At 41.8% G+C, this 22,630-nt stretch overlaps 1 protein-coding gene across 2 annotated transcripts in view; it reads left to right on the top strand.

Annotated features, from left to right (window-relative positions):
- PTH2R (parathyroid hormone 2 receptor) overlaps nt 1-22,630 on the top strand; it is a 487,305-nt gene that overhangs the window by 214,371 nt on the left and 250,304 nt on the right. For both annotated transcript variants that reach the window (XM_075829904.1, XM_075829903.1), the window contains exons 5-6: nt 18,544-18,641; nt 20,130-20,316. In XM_075829904.1, the coding sequence (XP_075686019.1) occupies nt 18,544-18,641; nt 20,130-20,316 (285 nt within the window). The remainder of the gene's footprint in view (nt 1-18,543; nt 18,642-20,129; nt 20,317-22,630) is intronic.

Raw genomic sequence — 22,630 nt, 5'->3', positions numbered from 1 at the left:
GCAGAATAAAGTTAACATGTAATTTATAACGCATGGTGAATGCTGTATAAAAAACACAAAAAAAACTATGCCAGAATTGCCGTTTTTTGGTTACCTGGCCTCCCAAAAAATAGGATAAAATGTGATCAAAAAGTCGCATGTAACCCAAAATGGTACCAATAATAACTAAAGCTCATCCCGCAAAAAAACAGCCCTCATATTACTACGTCTATGAAAAAATAAAATTAGTTAAGGCTCCAATAAGTCAGGAAAGAAAAATATGTATATATAAGTTGTGCAGGTCTGAGGGGAACATTTCTTCTATTTCAAGAAGTGATTTATCAAGGCCCTAAAATTAGGGAACCAGGAAGGGTAGGGCCCAAACATATCTGCTGGAAGCGCCCTTATTATACCAGGACAACACTTTCCCAGCAAAATTCCCCAAACTGAAAAGGTGTGGAGTGTGGACCAAAAGGGGGATAAGAAAGGACACCATTTATCTATTTATCACTGCGACATCGGCCTGTGCAGAAAGGATTGCTTCACAGAGTAACACACATCTATGGATCATTTTATTGTTTTTTTACCCAATTATTATACCACCTGACTATGCCCCTGATGTACTCTGCTCAGCTTACATATGCCACCACATTATAAACGGAAACACCAGCAATACTCAAACAAAACTGCTACCAAGCAAAATCCACCCTCCAAAAGCCAAATGGCGCTCCCTCCCCTCTGAACACTACAGTGTGCGCAAACAGAAGTTTACTTCCACATATATGGCATCGCCATACCCGGGAGAACCCTTTTAACAATTTTTGGGGTGTGTGCATCCAGTGGCACAAGCTGGGCATCACATATTTTCCACTGAAATAGCATATCTAGGGAAAAATATAAATTTTAATTTGCACCATCTGCAGCGCATTCATTTATGGAAAAGACCTGTTTGGGTGAAAATGCTCACTACACCCCTTAATAAATGCCTTGAGGGGTGTATTTTCCAAAATGGGGTCATTTCTTAGGGGTTTCTTTTATTATTTCACATCCGAGCCTCTGCAATTGTGAACCAATACTTTGTAAATCGCCAAATTAGGCATCAATTTTACATGGTGCTCTTTCACTCCTGAACTCTGTCAAAGGCAAAATATTAGGGTCAAATGTAGGGTGATACTAAAACCGGGAAACACAGCATAATTATTAGAGAGCTGTCTGGTTATGGTGGCACAAGCTGGGCACCACATATTGACATATCTATGGAAAAAATCCCATTTTCACTCTGCAATATCGAGTGCACACTAATTTCTATAAAACACCTGCGGGGTTAACATGCTCACTACACTCCTAGGTGAATGCATTGAGGGGTGTAGTTTCCAAATTGTGGTCACTTCTGGGGGATTTCCACTGTTTTGGTAGACAGGTGCCCATGAACCAATCCAGCAAAATCTGCACTCCAAAAGCCAAATGCCGCTCCTTCTCTTCTGAGCCCGACTGTGTGCCTAAACAGCAGTTTATGACCACATATGGGGTATTACCGTACTCTGGAGAAATTGCTTTACAAATGTTCGGTTCTTTTTGTCCTTTATTTGTTGGGAAAATTAATTTTTCTTAGCTAAAGCTACATCTTATTGAAGAAAAGGGAATGTTTTTATTTTCACCGCCCAATTCTAATAAATTCTATGAAACACCTGTGGGTCAAAATGCTCACTACACCCCTAGATGAATTCCTCAAGGGGTGTAGATTCCTAAATGGGAGTAACTTTTTGGGCGTTTTCATTGTTTTGTCCCCTCAGGTGATTTGCAAATGTGACATGGCCTCCGTAAACCATGCCTGCTAAATTTGAGCTCCAAAAGCCAAATGGTGCTCTTTCCCTTCTAAGCCCTGCCGTGTGTCTAAACAGCCGTTTACGACCATACGTGAGGTAGTGTTTTACTCAGGAGAAATTGCTTTTTCTCCTTTAGTCCTTGTGGAAATGAGAAAAAAAAATCGATAAACCTACATTTTCTTTGAAAAAATGTAGATTTAAATTTTCATGGCCTATTCCAATAATTTCTGCAAAAAAACATGTTTGGTCAAAATGCTCACTATACCCCTAGATAATTTCCTTGAGGTATGCAGTTTCCCAAATGGGGTCGCTTTTGGGGGATTTCCACTGTTTTGGCACCGCAAGAGCCCTTCAAACCTGACATGGTGCCTAAAATATATTCTAATAAAAATAAGGCCCCAAAATCCACTAGGTGCTTCTTTGTTTCTGAGACCGGTGCTTCAGTCCAGTAGCACGCTAGGGCCACATGTGGGATATTTCCTAAAACTGCAGAACCTTGGCAATAAATATTGAGTTATCTGGTAAATCTTTCTGTGTTGCAAAAAAAATGGATTAAAAATTAATTTCTGCAAAAAAATATGAAATTTTTAAATTTCACCTCTAATTTGCTTTAATTCCTGTGAAACATTAAAGGGTTAATAAACTTTCTAAATGCTGTTTTCAAAACTTTGAGGGATGACATTTTTAAAATGGGGTGACCTATTGGGGATTTATAATATATAAGGCCCTCAAAGCCACTTCACAACTGAACTGGTCCGTGCAAAAATAGCCTTTTGAAATTTTCTTGAAATTGTAAGAAATTGCTGCTAAAGTTCAAAGCCTTGTAACGTCCTAGAAAAATAAAAGGATGTTCAAAAAATGATGCCAATCTAAAGTAGACATATGGGGGATGATAATTAGTGACTATTTTGTGCGGTATAACTGCCTGTCTTACAAGCAGTTAAATTGAAAAAAATGCTAATGTTTGCAATTTTTCGCTAAATTTTGGCGTTTGTCTCAATTAAATACTGAACGTATCGAGCAAATTTTGCCAGTACCATAAAGTCCAATGTGTCACGAGAAAACAATCTTAGAATTGCTTTGATAGGTAAAAACATTCCAAAGTTATTATCACATAAAGTGAAGTGTGTCAGATTTGAAAAATGAGGCTCTGTCAGGAAGGTTAAAAGTGGCCAAAGAGGGAAGGGGTTAATAGCAATTTTACAAAGTGATTTACTATTAAATACATAAATGTAAACATTTTCTCTTGAACATAACCTTAGATTTCTCTACATTAAACGTAATTTGTAATTTCTCCGCCTAGGCCTCCAGCTTCCCCAAACCACTCTGTAATATTAAATAATCCTCCTCTATAAATCTGCCAGGGATAAAAGGAAGCAAGCTGAGATTCTTGCACTGACTCCTGAGCTGTCTGCTAAAAACAATCTGCCTCTGATGCTGCTACAGCCACTGATGGTTATAGTTCAATATTAACCCTTGCTCGGGGTATTTCTGTCTCCGAACTGGAAAATACAGGATAAGGCCCCATGCACACGACCGTGAAAATTGTCCGTAACACGGTTCCGCAATTACGGACCCATTCAGTTCTATTAGCAGTTCTACCTTTCTGTATCACTACGGATGGGTGTCCGTGCCGTAGAAATGTTCTGAAAATTATGGAACAAGAGATCATGTAGTAATAGTTTAAAGCTTTCACATATAAAAAGGATATAGTATAAAGGGTGTATTGTTATTAATAAGTGGCATCTAGTCGTTTTCATCTCCTGGCGAATGTATTGTCCAGTTTTTCTCTAGAATGTTTCCTGTTTGCGTCATCAGTCTTTTCTAGAGTATGTTCAGAAATCTTGTGATTGTATCCAACCACCTTGTTGCTGGTCAGCTTCTTCCTCTTTTTACCTTCAGCTTTTCCAAGTATAATAGTCTTTTTATAGTGAAATTGGTCTTGTGATATGTCCAAAATAAGACAGCGTCAGTCATGATAATTGTGCTTAAAGTTAAAGGTTAGGCTTGATTTGGTTGCTGATCCATCTGTTTCTTTTCTTTTCTGTCCACGGTACTATTAGAAGTCTTCGCCAAAACCAGAGATTAAAGGCATCAATACATTTCCTGTTTCTCTTCTTCATTGTCCTGCTATCACATTCATAGAGAGCCACAGAGAATACCATGGCCTTGACAATTCTAATGTTTGTATTGAGAGACACAGTATTACATTTGAGGATCTTTTCTAGGTCTTTCATCCTTGTTCATGCGATGGCCAGTCTGTGTCTTATTTATTGGCTGCTGGATCACTTAAGCAAAAGCTGTCTACTACATCTAAAGAGTGTGTAAATATAGTTAGTTATTGCAGAGGTCCTGTCACACATGGCTAATGACAGGTTGTCACTGCACACTTTGTAAACACATGTACAAAAAAAGCTGGCATGTCATAGAGATTTGTCAAAAGATGTTACATAGTAGCAAAGTAACATAGTATATAGGGCTGAAAAAAATATCAGTCCATCCAGTCTAGCCTATTATCCTGCAATGTTCATCCATAGGAAGGCAAAACCCCCATGAGGCAAAAGGGGGATTTTTCCCATCCTAGGGGAAAAAATTCCTTCACAACAACAACATGGCAATCAAATTATATCCATGGATCAATGATCCATCTACAATAATCTAGTTTTAATAACCTGTAATATTATTACACTTAAGAAAGTCATCCAGGCCCCTTTTGAGCTCTTTCAGTGAATTTACCATTCCTTTGGCAGAGAATTCCATAGTCTTACTGCTCTTACAGTAAAGGATCCCCTTTTATGTTAGTGTATAAACCGCCTTTTCTCTAGACGTAGTGCAGGGGCGTAACTAGGAAAGACTGGGCCCCATAGCAAACTTTTGACTGGGGCCCCCCTCTCCTGGGTGTCACACAACCCCCCCTTGTAGATAGTGACTTTTTTACAGCCCCCCCTGTAGATAACGCCATACAGCCCCCTGTAGATAACGCCATACAGCCCCCTCTGTAGATAGCGCCATACATCCCCCTGTAGATAACGCCATACAGCCCCCTGTAGATAATGCCATACAGACCCCCCTGTAGATAACGCATTACAGCCCCCTCTGTAGATAACGCCATACAGCCCCCTCTGTAGATAACGCCATACAGCCCCCTCTGTAGATAACGCCATACAGCCTCCCCTGCAGAAAACACCATACAGCCCCCTGTAGATAACGCCATACAGCCCCCTCTGTAGATAGCGCCATACAGCCCCCCTGTACATAACACCGTACAGCCCCCTCTGTAGATAACGCCATACAGCCCCCTCTGTAGATAACGCCATACAGCCCCCTGTAGATAATGCCATACAGCCCCCCTGTAGGTAACGCTATACAGCACCCCCTGTAGATAACGCTATACAGCCCTCCTCTAGGTAACACTATACAGCCCCCTGTAGGTAACGCTATACAGCCCCCTCTGTAGGTAACGCTATACAGCCCCCCTGTAGGTAACGCTATACAGCCCCCCTGTAGGTAACGCTATACAGCCCCCCCTGTAGGTAACGCTATACAGCCACCCCTGTAGATAACGCTATACAGCCCCAAACTGTAAGTAACGCTATACAGCCCCCCTGTAGGTAACGCCATGCAGCCCCAACCCCCCCAAAAAATCCAACCTACAGTGTGTCCTACAAAAGACATGTATCCCATATCCACAGGATAGGGGATACATGTGTGATCACTGGCAGCGATAGGGAGAACGGGCGTCTAAAAGCCCCCTGAAGTTCTCCATGACTAACCTCTGACTTTCGGCGTCTGCGCAGCTCAATAAAAATGAAAGGCACGCTGGTCACGCATGTGCACAAGCGCGACCGGCACTCCATTCATTTCTACGGAGCTGCTGACACAGACCCCGGAAGTCCGAGGTTTGTGATGGAGAACTTCAGGGGACTTTCAGTCCCCCGTTCTCCCTATCAATGCCAGCGAGCACACATGTATCCCCTATCCTGTGGATAGGGGATACATGTCTTTTGTTTAATGGCAGAGCGAGGAGATACCTCGGCGGGCGACACGGGCCCCCTCATGCCGCGGGCCCCGTAGCAGCCGCTACGGCTGCTACAGCGGTAGTTACGCCACTGACGTAGGGGGTGTGTGTGGTGTAGCGTCCATGACCACGGGCCGTCGCCCGCAGCCATGGATCTGTGAACGCTGGTCCTCATCTCCTTCCTAGGAGACGCCAGCGCTCATTTCCACTCCGGTCCGCTGTGTCCCATAGGGTGCGCGCGCACGCTCGTGCCCGCTCTTAAAGGACCAGCAAGCGCACATGAAAACAATCATCATCATCAACCCAAATGATTTCCTGGTCTATAAGAAGGCCCCAGCCCTTATGATCCTTTCCTGAGCGTCACAAGTCTGTCTTGCAAATGGTCCCTTAGTGTTTCCCGTTCCAGTTGTTACCCGTGCCCTGTTACCTGTTCCTGTATTCTGTGCTGTGTTCTTGTTCCTGTGCCTACTAGTGTTGAAGTCGTGTCCTACTGCACCTGCTGTCGTTTGCCACGTCCACTGTCTTCTGCCACATCCAGTGTCTTCTGCCACATCCAGTGTCTTCTGCCACGTCCAGTGTCTTCTGCCACATCTTGTACTGCCCGCCACGTCTGGCGCAACCTGCTGCACCGACCTACATACGTACTGAGGGCACAGCCACTGTCTGGACTAGTTCAGGTACCCGAGTGTTACAAACTGCTATTGACTTTTGTGTAGACTAAGACCTGGTCAGCTGCTTCTCTGCTACGGCGGAGCAAACTAGTGGGTCCACATTCCCTCGTGGACCCACGATCGTGACAGTACGCTCAGGTCACGCAGGTCATGCTGTCCAGAGGATACAGTCGGAGATGCATGACCTACGCACACGTCAGGATCAACTCCTTGAGGCTGTAAATTCTATCATGGTCCGTCTGGATAAACTCACTGTTCCACCTCCGGTTCTTCCTCCAGAGGCTGTTGCTGTACCACTGCCCGTTGCCCCTCCTGTTTGTTCCGGATCCACAATTCCTCTGCCTCTTCTTCCTCCCTATGACGGTGATCCCAGAGCATGTAGAGGATTTATTAACCAATGCGCGGTTCATTTTAGGCTATGGGCTCATCTGTTCGCCTCCGAGGAGACCAAAGTAGCATTTATCATCTCCCTTCTTGCTGGCAAGGCCCTCGCATGGGCGAACCCAATCTTGGAGCAACAAGGACCTGTATCCTCGGACCCAGCCTTGTTCCTGCAGTCCTTTCGTGCCGTGTTCGAGGAGCCGGGTTGAACATCCTCTGTCGCAGCAAGTCTGTTGACCCTCAAGCAAGAGGGTTTCACAGTAGAGGAGTATGCTATCTCCTTCCGCACCCTGGCATGGAACGATGAGGCACTGGTGGCGACCTTCTGGCAGGGACTGTCCTCTCAGATCAAGGGCAAACTAGCGGCCCGCCACCTTCCTTCTACCTTGGATGCCCTTATCCTGTTAGCCACTCGGGTTGACATGAGAATCCGGGAGCGCACTCAAGAGGTTCGACAGGAGAACCTGGGCCACAGACCAGCACCCTTGGTCCAGACACCACTATTGCCTTCCCCTAGTTCGCTACCTGTAGAACCCATGCAGGTAGGCAGAGTCCGGTTGTCTGAACAAGAGAAGCAGCGCAGACACTCCTCTGGAATATGTATGTATTGTGGCCTTAAGGGTCATTTTGTGCGCCAATACCCACAGAAAGCGGGAAACTCCAGTACCTAGGGTTGGTTTGAGAGGCAATTCTAGGTGGGACATCTCCAAACGTTAAAACCTCTTCCAAATTATCGACTCCTGTGGCCATCGTCTCTGGAGAGACATCACATCCCTCCTCCGGCTATCTTGACTCTGGAGCAGCTGCTAATTTCATCCAGGAGGATCCAGTGGATCGTCTACATTTACCCATAGTTCTTCTGGAGAGACCCTTGGCTGTTGCCTCTGTGAATGGTCTACCATTGCCTGATCTGATTGTGTTCATCACGGAGCCGTTGACACTACGGGTCAGAGCTCTTCACTCGGAGCAGATCGCCTTCCTACTACCTAAGGCTATCAATCCTATCCTGCTGGGTCTGCCATGGCTTTGTCTACATGCCCCGGTTCTTAACTGGAGTTCCAGAGAGATTCTTCAATGGGGTACCAGATGCCATAGCCATTGCCTGTCACAAGTTTGTCCTGTTATGCCCCCTCTGCCTTAGTCATTCTCCAATCTACCATGTCAGTATGCCAGTTTTGCGAATGTCTTCTTCAAGCGAGAGACTGAGACGTTGACCCCACATCGGAATTCTGACTGTCCCATTGAACTGGTTCCAAATGCTTCTCTTCCCCGTGGACGGGTATATCCTCTCTCCTTGCCAGAGACTTTATCCATGTCAGCCTATATCAAGGAGAATTTGGAGAGGGGTTTTATACGAGAATCTTCCTCCCCGGCTGGGGCCGGCTTCTTCTTAATTAAGAAGAGAGACGGATCTCTTCTACCCTGCATTGACTACCGTGGTCTCAACCAGATCACTGTCAAGAACAAATACCCGTTGCCACTTATATGCGAGCTGTTTGATCGCATACGAGGAGCCCAACAATTTTCTAAGCTAGACCTGCGGGGGACTTATAACCTAATCCGGATTCGCCGGGGTGATGAATGGAAGACGGCATTTATCACCCGTGATGGGCACTACGAATACCTAGTGATGCCCTTCGCACTGTGTAACGCTCCCGCAGTCTTTCAGGAATTCGTCAATGATATCTTCCGAGATCTCCTCTATATGTGTATTGTAGTTTATCTCAATGATATTTTGATTTTCTCCCCAGATCTGAGGACCCATTGGAGGCATGTCCGTCAGGTTCTTCTGCGACTAAGGGAGAATCGTTTATATGCCAAGTTGGAGAAGTGCATCTTTGAAAAGAGGTCTTTGCCCTTTCTGGGCTAAATCATCTCGGATCGAGGTCTTAAGATGGATCCTGAGAAACTAAAGTCTGTTCTGGAATGGCCACGTCCTCAGTGCCTGAGGGCCATTTAGCGGTTCCTGGGATTCGCCAATTTCTACCGGCAGTTTATTCCAAACTTCTCATCTCTGACGGCTGCCATCTCTACCCTTACCAAGGAAGGTGTGAACGCCAAGGTATGGACTCCAGAGGAAGAGTCCGCATTTATTAACCTCAAGAAAGCCTTCACTTCAGCCTCGATCCTCCATCATCCTGACGTATCTCGGCAGTTCTCATTGGAGTTGGACGCTTCCTCTGTTGGTGCAGGTGCACTGCTGTTCCAGAGGAGCTAAAAAGGAAAGGCAGTAGTATGTGGCTATTACTCAAGACTTTTTTCTTCTGCAGAGCGCAATTACTCTATTGGGGATCGGGAGCTACTGGCCATCAAATTGGCTCTGGAGGAGTGAAGACATCTTCTAGAAGGCGCAGCTCACCCCATCTTGATCTACACCGACCACAAGAACCTTAGCTACCTTCAGTCCGATCAATGACTAAATCCCCGTCAAGCCAGGTGGTCGCTGTTCTTCACCCGTTTCCAATTTGTGCTCCACTACCGTCCCGCTGACAAGAACGTGAGGGCCGATGCCCTGTCCAGGTCATTTGAGACGGATGACACGGTGGAGTCCTTTCAAACTATCATAGACCCGTCCTGCAATGTCACTGCTGATCCTTTGCAGGTTAGAGACATCCCTCTGGGGAGGACTTTTGTTCGGTTGGCAGACAGGAGAAGAATTCTCCGCTGGGGACACAGTTCTAAACTGACTGGGCACGCTGGTGTTCGTAAAACCCGAGACCTGATTGCTTGTCACTTCTGGTGGCCCACGCTACCTAAAGATATTCTGGACTTTGTGTCTTCTTACACGGTGTGCTTCTAACAAAGTTACTCACTCCAAGCCTGCCGGCCTGCTTCAACCTCTTCCTGTACCCAATGCCTCCTGGTAGCACATTGCGATGGACTTTGTCACAGACCTTCCTCCTTCAGCAGGATGGAACACTGTCTGGGTGGTCGATGGCCCATTTTATCCCACTGACCGGCCTACCTTCTGCTCCCTGGCTGGCGAGGCTCACTCTACAAGAGTGGGTATGTGGCACTATCTACAAGAGGGGTATGTGGCACTATCTACAAGAGAGAGCATGTCTCACTATCTACAGAAGGCTGTGTCCAACTCTGAATTAATTACTTTACACAGTTTAGTATCATCTGAAAAAATTTAAATTTTACTGTGCAATCCCTCTACAAGGTCATTAATAAATATATTATGGTATTACCACTCAGGGCCTGCGTGCTTCCTGTGGCTTTTGCATATTGGATACTGTGTAAAGTCCACACTGTTATATTTGTTAAAACTTTTTCATAAATATAGAATCACAAAAAAAAAAAAGAATAGGGCCCAATACTGAGTATGTACCGTTAATAACCACCCACTGTTTTCTATCACTGAGCCAGTGACTTATTTACTTATTTATGCACATTTCAACCCAGTCCCAGCATTCTTATTTTATGTCCAATATTTTATGTGGCACAGTATCACCTGCTTTGGAAAAAAATAAAAATATTTGACATCCAATGACTCACCCAGGTTCAATCTGAAACGTACCTCCTCATCGAAGTTTATCAGATTAGGCTCAGTTCAATTCTCATTTTTCAATCAAGTTGGAGATAAACCTTGGGAGTATTTCCCAAAGTATGCTTTTGACGAATGCCATAGAATCTGATCACATAAGGCTTTGTTCTCATCTTGTTTTTCAGGTACGTTCAGAAGTGTATGTCGGGAGGATAACCCGACGTGTGCCACTGAGGTATGCCTCCTATTTATGCCATCGGCCATTTGCATAAGTCGGCCATTGACTCCCATTGTAAAAAAAATTATACCACGTGGCACATGTTTTTTTGCTGTGTCCTACTCTATTGGAAAGCATGGAAAACGACAGTAAAAAAAAAAGTAATGCCTAAGCATATCGGCACAGTGTAGGCCAAAAGGACACTTATTTCCATGAACTGGGTGCATACAGTAGGAGACTATGGGCACGTTTGATTATACATCAAGGAATACGCCTGGCGTATACATCTGTCATGCCTGATAAATGAGATGTACACTTAGGCTTGTTTTGACAGGATTGCTTCCTCTTAGGCTCCATGCACACGACCGTGCACATAATTACGGCCTGTAACTACAGGCACGGATGGCCACGGACAGCCGGCCGTATTTATAGGCCATGCTCCCATTATAAAGTATGGGAGCACAGTCCGTAAAAAATAAAAAAATAGGACATAGGGCAAGTTTCCACGCCACAGACACCTTCCCTTAAATATATGGAAAGGTGTCCGTCGGCCATAGAAACTAATAGCCTCGTAATGCCACGGTCCTGTGCATGGGGCCTAAAACAGATGCTGATATGGAGTTACACCTTTTTTTTCAACCTTCAGATATTTTACCCTCAGGAGAGGTTAAATTTACAGGCCTTTAGTTTCCAGGCTCACTTTTTGACCTCTTTTTGAATATTGGAACTACTTTTGCTATGCGCCTGTCCTGTGGAACAGACACTGTCACTATAGAGTACGTAAATATCAGACATAATGGGCTATTTGTTTATGCCATCCAGACCCGGTAATTTGTCTGTTTTAATCTGGAAAGATAAAGGGATTGTACAGGATTAGAAAAACAGTGGTATTTTTTCCAAAAACAGCACCATATTAATGGTAGCAGTACTATTTTTTTATGAAGCATTATCCCTAACCAGCTAAGATTGAAGTATTCTTTGGCTAGAGAGGAAAAAGTGGGCAGCTCAAATTTTTATGCCTAAAACAGCATATTCTTAGGTTCAGAGACCTTGAGCCAAGAGGCATTTTGCTATTCTTCTGAATGCCTATGTAATGAGCACATATACACGTGTACGAATGTGTGTATGAACAGTGGTTGTATATTTTTGCACATATGTAGAGTTTGCTAATGATACGTGTATAAAGTGTGCTCATATGTAGTTAGTATGCGTATACGTTTAAGTAGTAAATGTTTGTATAGATGCTTGTATAAGCAAATGTAAAATTTGTAATAATAATTTACTGCGCGGTATACATTTTTAACCTTTGTGCTCTGTACAGGAAAACGCAACATACTGCACTTTCCTACGGAGTAAAAAAAAATATATCCTGGCACAACCTATGCCAAATGGAAATTTTTTGGGCATATATGTAACATGCTAGCATGACACCCGAGAATGGAGGGGAAAGACATAAACTAACAAAATGGCAAACGGCTGGACTCCCATAGTGAATAACGGTGGCTAACAGGCCTTACCACTGTCTCAGGGCTTGCTCACAGCTAGTGATGAGGTGGTTGCACAAATGATGATGACAATGACAGTATTTTCCCCCAGGGCACTCCCTTGTGACAGACTCCTGCCTCATAGTGGTTGGGGCGCACTTGGTGTACGGTGCAAGTATATACAGAAGGCTGTGGTGGCAGTTGAACATGATAGCTCGTGGCACACACTTTACTTTAGTTTCCAAAATGGTGGTTACAATCTTCCACATGAAAAGGAGGCACAATTTCTTCTAATAAACTCAGTCCTTTCAATACACCGCGTTCCAAATTATTGAAATGACTGATTTTCCTAAATAGTCGATGCAAATGACAGTCAGTATAATCTTCAAGCCATCAACCGTTGGAGTATAATGCAAATTTTATTGAACAAATCTCCTAATGATAACAGATTTTTTTTTAGAAGTAAAAAACTCAAAATGTACTGTTTCAAATTATTATGCACAGAAATCAAAAGCTCTTTCAATAAAAAAAAACTTAACAGGCCAAGTTACATGTTAACATAGGACCCCTTCTTTGATATCACCTTCACAATTCTTGCATCCATTTAATTTGTGAGTATTTGGACAGTTTCTGCTTGAATATCTTTGCAAGAGGTCAGAATAGCCTCCCAGAGCTTCTGTTTTGATGTGAACTGCCTCCCACCCTCATAGATATTTTGCTTGAGGATGCTCCAAAGGTTCTCAATAGGGTTGAGGTCAGGGGAACATGGGGGCCACACTATAAGTTTCTCTCCTTTTATGCCCATAGCAGCCAATGACACAGAGGTATTCTTTGCAGCATGAGAAGGTGCAATGTCATGCATGAAGATAATTTTGCTACGGAACGCACGGTTCTTCTTTTTGTACCACGGAAGAAAGTGGTGAGTCATAAACTCTACGTACTTTGCAGAGGTCATTTTCACACCGTCAGGGACACTAAAGGGGCTCTCTCCCCATGATTCCAGCCCAAAACATGAATCCGCCACATCCTTGCTGACGTTGCAGCCTTGTTGGGACATGGTGGCCATTCACCAACCATCCACTATTCCATCCCTCTGGACCATCCAGGGTTGCACAATACTCATCAGTAAACAACACGGTTTGAAAATTAGTTTTCATGTATTTCTGAGCCCACTGCAACCATTTCTGCTTGTGAGCATTGTTCAGGGGTGGCAGAATAATAGCTTTATGCACACTTGCAAACCTCTGGAGGATCCTACACCTTGAGGTTCGCGGGACTCCAGAGACACCAGCGGCTTCAAATACGTGTTTGCTGCTTTGCAATGGAATTTTAGCAGCTGCTCTCCTAATCCTATTAATTTATCTTGCAGAAACCTTCCTCATTATGCCTTTATCTGAACGAACCCGTCTGTGCTTTGAATCAGCCACAAATCTTTTCACAGTACGATGATCACGCCTAAGTTTTCTTGAAATATCCAATGTTTTCATACCTTGTCCAAGGTATTGCACTATTTCACGCTTTTCGGCAGCAGAGAGATCCTTTTTCTTTCCCATATTGCTTTAAAACTGTGGCCTGCTTAATAATGTGGAACGTCCTTCTTAAGTAGTTTTCCTTTGATTGGACACACCTGGCAAACTAATTATCACAGGTTTCTGAGATTGATTACAATGATCCAAATAGCCCTAAGACACAATACCATCCATGAGTTTAATTGAAAAACTAATAATTAAATGTTTATGACACTTAAATACAATGTGCATAATAATTTGGAACACGGTGTACAATAAAGCGCCAGATGCATGAGTGGGTGACCCTCTCTCTCTGCTTCTCTTCTGAAACTACCCTTGGGCATAGCTGACCCCATAGCAAGTGGAACAATACAATATATATATAATTCTTTAATTTTCTGCATTATCTGTAATAGGTTTGCAGGATGCATTGAAATATCGATACTATTTTGAGGCCATGCACACTGCAACGGTTCAATACCGTTAATTCATGTATTTTGATACTAAGCTGTGATACTAGCATGATGTGATGTAGCCAGCGCTGCACTAATGAGCGGCGGTGCCGGAAAGGAAGACAGAGACCATGGCGGATGCACTGCAGAACACCTCCACATTCTCTATCTTCAGTGCCAGCGCTCATTAGTGCAGTACTGGCCGCATGACATCATGCTGACCATGCTATCACAAAAAGTGTGCGCCCGATCAGCAGCAGGGCAATGGCTGTATTACACAGCCACAGCTGTGTTCTAACGGCGGAGATCAGAGAAACCTCTAATTTCCGCCGCTATTCCCTCAAATGCTGACCGCAGCATTCAAGGGTAAAATGAGAAGGGGGATACCCCTTTAATCGCGTAACAGGAAATCTCTGTGATGCGATCGAGGGACATACCATATATGGGCAGACAGCCCAGGGTCTATTGAAGGTCCCCAGGGCTGTCTAACCATATTTCCTGTTTTTAGGGCACACTTAGGCACACAGGCTAATGTACTGGCATATAGATATATGCCAGTACATTATAGTTTAAAAATAAAAAAGTAAAAAAAAATAAAGTAATGTTCAATAAATAAAAAAATTAAAAATACACACATTTTTTACAATAAATATTAAAACAAAAGTCTCAATACAACAAATATACACACATTCGGTATCATCACAACCGTAATAACCTGCACAACAAATTTATAGTGTCATTTATGATGTGTACACTGTAGAAAAATAAAATAAAAACTGCTTTCTTTCACTTATTAATGTGAGACACAAGGTAGTATAGATTTTGAACCTCCATGTGCCTCATATTAATAGTAAATAACCCCATCATGTATCTCACACATTAACCCAATGTTGTCCTGTTATGACTGTGAGAAACATGATGGGGTTAATTACTATTAATGTGAGGCAAATGGAGATTTAAAATTCATCACACCACGTGCCTCACATCAGAAAATGGAAGAACTTTTTTTTATTATTGTTGGCAAAGTATCGTTTTGGTATCGAGAATCGTAATACTACACAAAGTATCGGTATCGAAGTCCAAATTCTGGTATCGTGACAACCCTAATCTGTAATGGTTCCTGGCCTCTGCTACTTCTGCCACTAATGGGTATTCTAGGCTTAATGTATGAAGGATGAAACTCACCAACACATATGGTGGCGTTGTTCAATGTCCAAATAATGGCTTCTTGTTACTCTTAGTTTCTCTTATAAGAATTCCTTCTCTCAAGCCTGATGTTATAGGATCTCGGTCTCTGGATCCTAAATAGATGGACCCAGGAGCAACTCCACTTTGCTGTGAACTGAACGGTTTCTAACTCGCACTGTCTGACTGACTAGTGTAAATAACTGTGCATTGCAAATTTACATTTATTTTTTTAAAGTGACAGTACCTCAAAGTTCAAAATGTCATAAAACATTATAAAACATATTATAAGCGCCATGAATACTTAGTAGTCCTTTGCGGAACACTACATAATAAGGCTGATCAAAGACACAGTTGTGACGCAGCAAATTTGATAGGAAACATTGCAAGTCTCTCACTCTCTGGTCAGCTATTCTAGATATTTATTTCCCAGTTACAGAGTGCACACATTTTTGGGTTGGTGATTTTGTCTGCATGGTACCAAACTAGTAACTTCAGAGAGGCATGGAAGCTGCAGGAAATCTACTAGGTTAGGCCAGTGACCAAGTAACAAGGTCTGAGGTGTGAGCTCCAAAGAATCTTCACCTCACAAACTTTCTCTCAGTTCCTTCTGAGCTTCCCCTCTTCACCTCATCCAGTAGCATCTTAGAGATGCTCTATCAAGAACCTGCTGTGTGTCCTGTGGATATGTTCGGTGTACTCTCCTGGGAGCTTTCCCACCGTATACACCAGATATGGGACAATAAACAGATTTAACAGAGCATTAACCCCTTCGTGCACCACTATGTGCCATTAAATCCTGATGCGGGGGTGATGTATGGAGCAAGCTCCATACGCTGCTGGTGGCAGTTTTGTTTTACAGCAAATATGAAAGCGGTAAAAACTAAACCCAAAAAACTATGGAGCAATCATAGTTTTTCCAACTTCAGCCCGCAAAGAATTATTTTTAATTTTGCCAGTACATTATATAGTACATTAAATGCTACCAATAGAAACTAGAAATCATGCCGCAAAAAATAAGCCCTCACACCTCTCTGATGACGGAAAAATAAAAAAGTTATGGCTCTTGGAATGCGGGGAGTGAAAAACGAAAATGAAAATTAAATATATGTACACTACCGTTCAAAAGTTTGGGGTCACCCAGACAATTTTGTTTTTTCCATGAAAACTCACACTTATATTTATCAAATGAGTTGCAAAATGACTAGAAAATATAGTCAAGACATTGACAAGGTTAGAAATAATGATTTTTATTTGAAATAACAATTTTCTCCTTCAAACTTTGCATTCGTCATAGAATGCTCCATTTGCAGCAATTACAGCATTTCAGACCTTTGGCATTCTAGCTGTTAATTTGCTGAGGTAATCGGGAGAAATTTCACCCCATGCTTCCAGAAGCCCCTCCCACATGTTGGATTGGCTTGATGGGCACTTCTTGCGTACCATACGGTCAAGCTGCTCCCACAACAGCTCTATGGGGTTGATATCTGGTAACTGCGCTGGCCACTCCATTACAGATAGAATACCAGCTGCCTGCTTCTTCCCTAAATAGTTCTTGCATAATTTGGAGGTGTGCTTTGGGTCATTGTCCTGTTGTAGGATGAAATTGGCTCCAATCAAGCGCTGTCCACAGGGTATGGCATGGCGTTGCAAAATAGAGTGATAGCCTTCCTTATTCAAAATCCCTTTTACCTTGTACAAATCTCCCACTTTACCAGCACCAAAGCAACCCCAGACCAACACATTACCTCCACCATGCTTGACAGATGGTGTCAGGCACTCTTCCAGCATCTTTTCAGTTGTTCTGCGTCTCACAAATGTTCTTCTGTGTGATCCAAACACCTCAAACTTCGATTCGTCTGTCCATAACACTTTTTTCCAATCTTCCTCTGTCCAATGTCTGTGTGCTTTTGCCCATATTAATCTTTTCCTTTTATTAACCAGTCTCAGATATGGCTTTGTCTTTGCCACTCTGCCCTGAAGGCCAGCATCCCGGAGTCGCCTCTTCACTGTAGATGTTGACACTGGCGTTTTGCGGGTACTATTTAATGAAGCTGCCAGTTGAGAACCTGTGAGGCGTCTATTTCTCAAACTAGAGACTCTAATGTACTTGTCTTGTTGCTCAGTTGTGCAGCGGGGCCTCCCACTTCTCTTTCTACTCTGGTTAGAGCCTGTTTGTGCTGTCCTCTGAAGGGAGTAGTACACACCGTTGTAGGAAATCTTCAGTTTCTTGGCAATTTCTCGCATGGAATAGCCTTAATTTCTAAGAACAAGAATAGACTGTCGAGTTTCACATGAAAGTTCTCTTTTTCTAGCCATTTGGAGCGTTTAATCGAACCCACAAATGTAATGCTCCAGATTCTCAACTAGCTCAAAGGAAGGTCAGTTTTATAGCTCCTCTAAACAGCAAAACTGTTTACAGCGGTGCTAACATAATTGCACAAGGGTTTTCAAGTGTTTTCTAATCATCCATTTGCCTTCTAACACAGTTAGCAAACACAATGTACCATTAGAACACTGGAGTGATGGTTGCTGGAAATGGGCCTCTATACACCTATGTAGATATTGCATTAAAAACCAGACGTTTGCAGCTAGAATAGTCATTTAGCACATTAACAATGTATAGAGTGCATTTCTGATTAATTTAATGTTATCTTCATTGAAAAAAACTGTGCTTTTCTTTAAAAAATAAGGAAATTTCTAAGTGACCCTAAACTTTTGAACGGTAGTGTATATATAATATAATATAATATATATTTATATAGCAGAAAAAGAATGGCGACAGCACACTGCGAACACTAATGCCACCTAAGCCACTAAATATAAATAAATATGCATTACTGATAAATCTACTTACAAATAGGGAGGTTCTTAGTGCACATTTTGATCAAAAAGTGTTTGCCCATCTGCCACGACAAGGCGACCTCTGTAAGGTGAAGACCTACGCTGCACATACACCCAGAACTGGGTCTAAGCCCACATATATATCTGGGGATAGTAGGAACCAGCACTAAACTAATTAAAGTCAGCCAGGGAAGAATATATATATATAGGCTTAGTCCCAGTTCTGGGTGTATGTGCATTTTCTGCTGTATATTTGCAGTCACAGGTGTTCTTGCACCTGCATACACGTTTAGTATCATTTTCTTGGAATGTGCTGGTCAAACTTTTGTTGTGTTTATGTGATTAGTAATAAAAACATAAATAAGACATTTTGTCTTAAAATAATAAAATAAGATATAAATGATATTTTGAGGCTGAGAAACGGCAAAATTATTCGACATTTTTTTATATACGAATTACACAGTAACGATATCTCATTTCCTCCGCAGAGGGAGTTTTTTGAACGGCTTTATGTCATGTACACAGTTGGATACTCTATTTCATTTTGTTCTTTAGCCATTGCTATTTTCATCATTGGCTATTTCAGGTAAGGACTGCATCTATCTACATGTAATAATGTCAGGCTAAACTGAACTTTATAAAAATAAAAATGTAGTCAATGTTTATTTCTTCCAGTAGTGTGACTATTTTCACATAAAGAATTTATTTTCTCTCAATCTTTTCTTTTGAATTCAAATAGATGACAAAATCTTTTATATTTACTGGAATGACAAATTCAGCATGCTGTGCTATTCAGTCCAGTAAGACATATGGTTTCGCAGATGGCTCTTTTTTTTTTTTTTTGACCAAAACTAAAACTGTAAATGTATAACACAGGTGCATGCTGAATCCACTGTATTCATTGTAAAATTTTGTGTTTTTGGATTAAAATCATGATGGATCAATTGACGAATTCAATAGGTCTCTAACTGATTCCAAAGCATCAGTCATTACCATTTCCACCATGATTAATTTTTTGTTTTCACTTTATCCAACATAATTATTTTTTTTGTATGACTTAGAAAACTGATTGTGAGTTTAACGGTTTTCGATTGAAGGTTTCTCTAATCTTGAATGGTCACTGCAGAAATCCATCCACCATCCAGAATAAGTTGTGAACTATTGTATGTAGTTATAGATTTAGAGAGATTAGCTATTTGTATTTGATTTTTTTTTATTTCTTACTGTTATTACATCTAGGCCCCATGCACACGACCGTGGCCGTAATCACGGTCCGTTATTACTAGCACAGCCGGCCTTATTTGCGGGCCGTACTCCCATTATAACGTTTGGGAGCACAGTCCGTAAAATAAAAAAAATAGGACAAACATTTGCAATGGAAGGACTACCATTGAAATCAATGATAATGCAAACGGAAGCTATGGTTTCCATTTGGCTTTCCAGTCATGGGTTCCCCTGAAAAAAAAAGGTCTGATGGAACGCATGAACTGAAGTCCGACGTAGATGTGAACGAAGCCTAAGCTGTACAAAATGCTTGAAAACTGAAGAATGTAAAGTCTGGATTTATCCTTATTTTGCATTCTTATTGTTGATTGGCAAATACGAATGTAGAGCAAACAATATGCATATAATATTGATTAATGTTTACAAAAGAATCAATGTGAAACACTTTAATGACATTATCCTTTAGTCTCAGGAGGTAATGATTCCTGTAATGAAGTGAACAGTATGTTGGTATTGTAAACTACAGTCCAGAACACCGTGGCCCACACCGGAGTCCACTCTATAACGTTTGTCACTACTCTAAATTTACACCACTTTTCATTCCAGAAACTAAATTGTTGACGTTTTGTAAAATGTCTAAATGGATTATTCTTAGCTAATTAGTGGAGAGAAAGTTGGTTTTATTTGATATTTCCCTTTCATTTTAGCTTATTAATTGTAATTGATTTCTCCATCTTGTTAAACAATCTATCAGCTACAATGACTCATCCTCAATGATTTTATGGTGGGCGTTTGCAAAATGTACCAAGTTTCTTCTTGAAAGAATTGATCTAAGTATACATTTTCACAGGAGATTGCACTGTACCAGGAACTACATCCACATGCATTTATTTGTCTCATTTATGCTGAGAGCTGCCAGCATTTTCATTAAGGACAAAGTGGTTCACACTCATATAGGAGTAAAGGAATTAGATGCTCTGCTCATGGGTGACATTAGAAGCATCATGATGACTCCAGTGCTGGATAAATCACAATATGTAAGTCAACAAAATCATTTTCTGTATATTAAAACTGTTATATTTTAGCACACAAACCTGCACAGTATATTGTGTATCTGCTCATATCTGTCATGTTTCGGTTTTATTTACCATATAATTTTTATACCAGAAGTTCTGATTTTGTTTTTACTCTGATTTACCACAGTAATTTGGCAATTAAGCAAAAAAAATAATAAAACAAATACACAAAACAAGCAATATTTTTCCTTATAATAGTAGTCTACATATTTGTTAGTTGCTTAAAGCAACTTGGAAAAAACTATTATTTTTCACGGAAATAATATCTCAGGAGGGCAGCTCCTGGCTATTGAACCATTCAAAATATTGTCAACAGAGCTGTTTGCAGTGTTAATAAAGGAAGTGGTCTCCTTTTTTTAAACTATTGTGAACCCTGGCATTGCGATTACCAGGGATCACAGATTTATACTGACAGCCAGATGAAGGTCCAGTAATGTTCTCTAAAAATGCAGGTAAGGGAATAATCTAAGTATCCCTTAAAAGATGCCTGTGTATTATTACGCACAGGCATAATGTATAGTGTATAGTGGCATAATATATAGTGATATTCCAATATATTATAGAAAGAAAAAAGATCAAAAGTTAAGGTTACCTATTGGGACTACACAAATCAAATAAAGTTAATGGGGGGATTTAGCAATACTATCTCAAAGATGGACAGTAAAAAACGAGACCAGACAGGCAGAAAATATGCTAATATATTCACAGTGGCCCACGCTGTCTAAGGGCACATTCAGAAATGGTGGAATTGCTGTTAAATTCCGCTGCGGACAGTCCGCAGTGAAATTCTGCAGCAGCCGTTTTTTACATTTCTTTCTATACATTTTTAGGAAACTTAGTTCAGACGTTGCAGAAAATAACTGTGCGGAAATTAGGCTGCGGTGCAGAATTCCCCCTCCGGAGCATGCTCATTACATTGCGGAGAAGAAGCAGAATTTAATTGTGGATTTCAGCCTTTGCAATACAAAAACTGAAATCTGTGGCAAGTCCGCTGTGATATCTGCAACGCCTGAATTACCTGTCAAATATGCAAATGTTGGTGCAGATTCATTGCGTAATTGCCCAGAATCTGGACCAACATTTGCAGCGGAAAAATTCTGCCACATCTGAACATGGCCTTAAAATCTTAAGCATCTTGCTATAAATATTAGACATTCTTCTATTCCTTACGCCACTTCTTGGCTGGTGTACTTACATCTATATATTGTGCAAAATTCACATCTGGCACATTTTATGACTATCACTTTCAGAATTGTCTAGGAAGGTGCAAAAACTGTCTACAATACATAACAGATTTTGCACACGCCATATATGCAACTTTTTTTGCTAATTTGTGCCAGATAGGACAGCGTCAGAGGCTGTGAGGTAGCTCCACCTCAGGAGAATCGCTGGTGTTGACGCCCACTTGTCTAGTATAGCCTCATTTGCATATTTAGAAAAAAGCTCATAACTTTTAAAATAATAAACTTTTTGGGACACAATTTTATTAGTGTGACTGCGACTATTAGATTAGCTAGGAGATTGGACATTACTAAACTAGTGACAGATCCTCTTTAAAACAATGGTGGCCTATCTCTATTTATAGACTAGAGCTTGTTGGCTTGTTAAAGGGTTATTCCCAAGTTGAGTCTTTTTTTCTTTCTTTTTTAATACATCCTAAACATAACTAAAAATACAAATATATTCCTCTAAAAAAAATTTTTTATAATAATTTCCTAACTCCCTTTTTCCTTAACTAGATAATTCAGCTAGTGATGGTTATATTTTCTAAAAGGAGCCGCTCTGCTCTGTTAGTTTGCGCTCCCGACGTCATTAGATGCTACTCCCCCTCCAGGGGCGTAACTAGGAAAGACTGGGCCCCATAGCAAACTTTTGACTGGGGACCCCCTCCCCTGGGTATCTACCCTTGTAGAAAGTGCCTTTTTTACAGCCCCCCACTTGTAGATAACGCCATACAGCCCCCCCTGTAGATAACGCCATACAGCCCCCTGTAGATAACGCCATACAGCCCCTCTGTAGATAGCGCCATACATCCCCCTGTAGATAACGCCATACAGCCCCTCTGTAGATAGCACCATACATCCCCCTGTAGATAGCGCCATACATCCCCCTGTAGATAAGGCCATACAGCCCCTCCTGTAGAGAACGCCATACAGCCCCCCTGTAGATAACGCCATACAGCCCCCCTGTAAATAACGCCATACAGCCCCTCTGTAGAGAACTCCATACAGCCCCCCTGTAGATAACGCCATAGAGCCCCCCTGTAGATAATACC

The sequence above is a fragment of the Rhinoderma darwinii genome, chromosome 6 (genome assembly GCF_050947455.1).
Source record: "Rhinoderma darwinii isolate aRhiDar2 chromosome 6, aRhiDar2.hap1, whole genome shotgun sequence".
NCBI classification, from domain to species: domain Eukaryota; kingdom Metazoa; phylum Chordata; class Amphibia; order Anura; family Rhinodermatidae; genus Rhinoderma; species Rhinoderma darwinii.
This window is presented reverse-complemented; position numbering and strand designations above follow the sequence as displayed.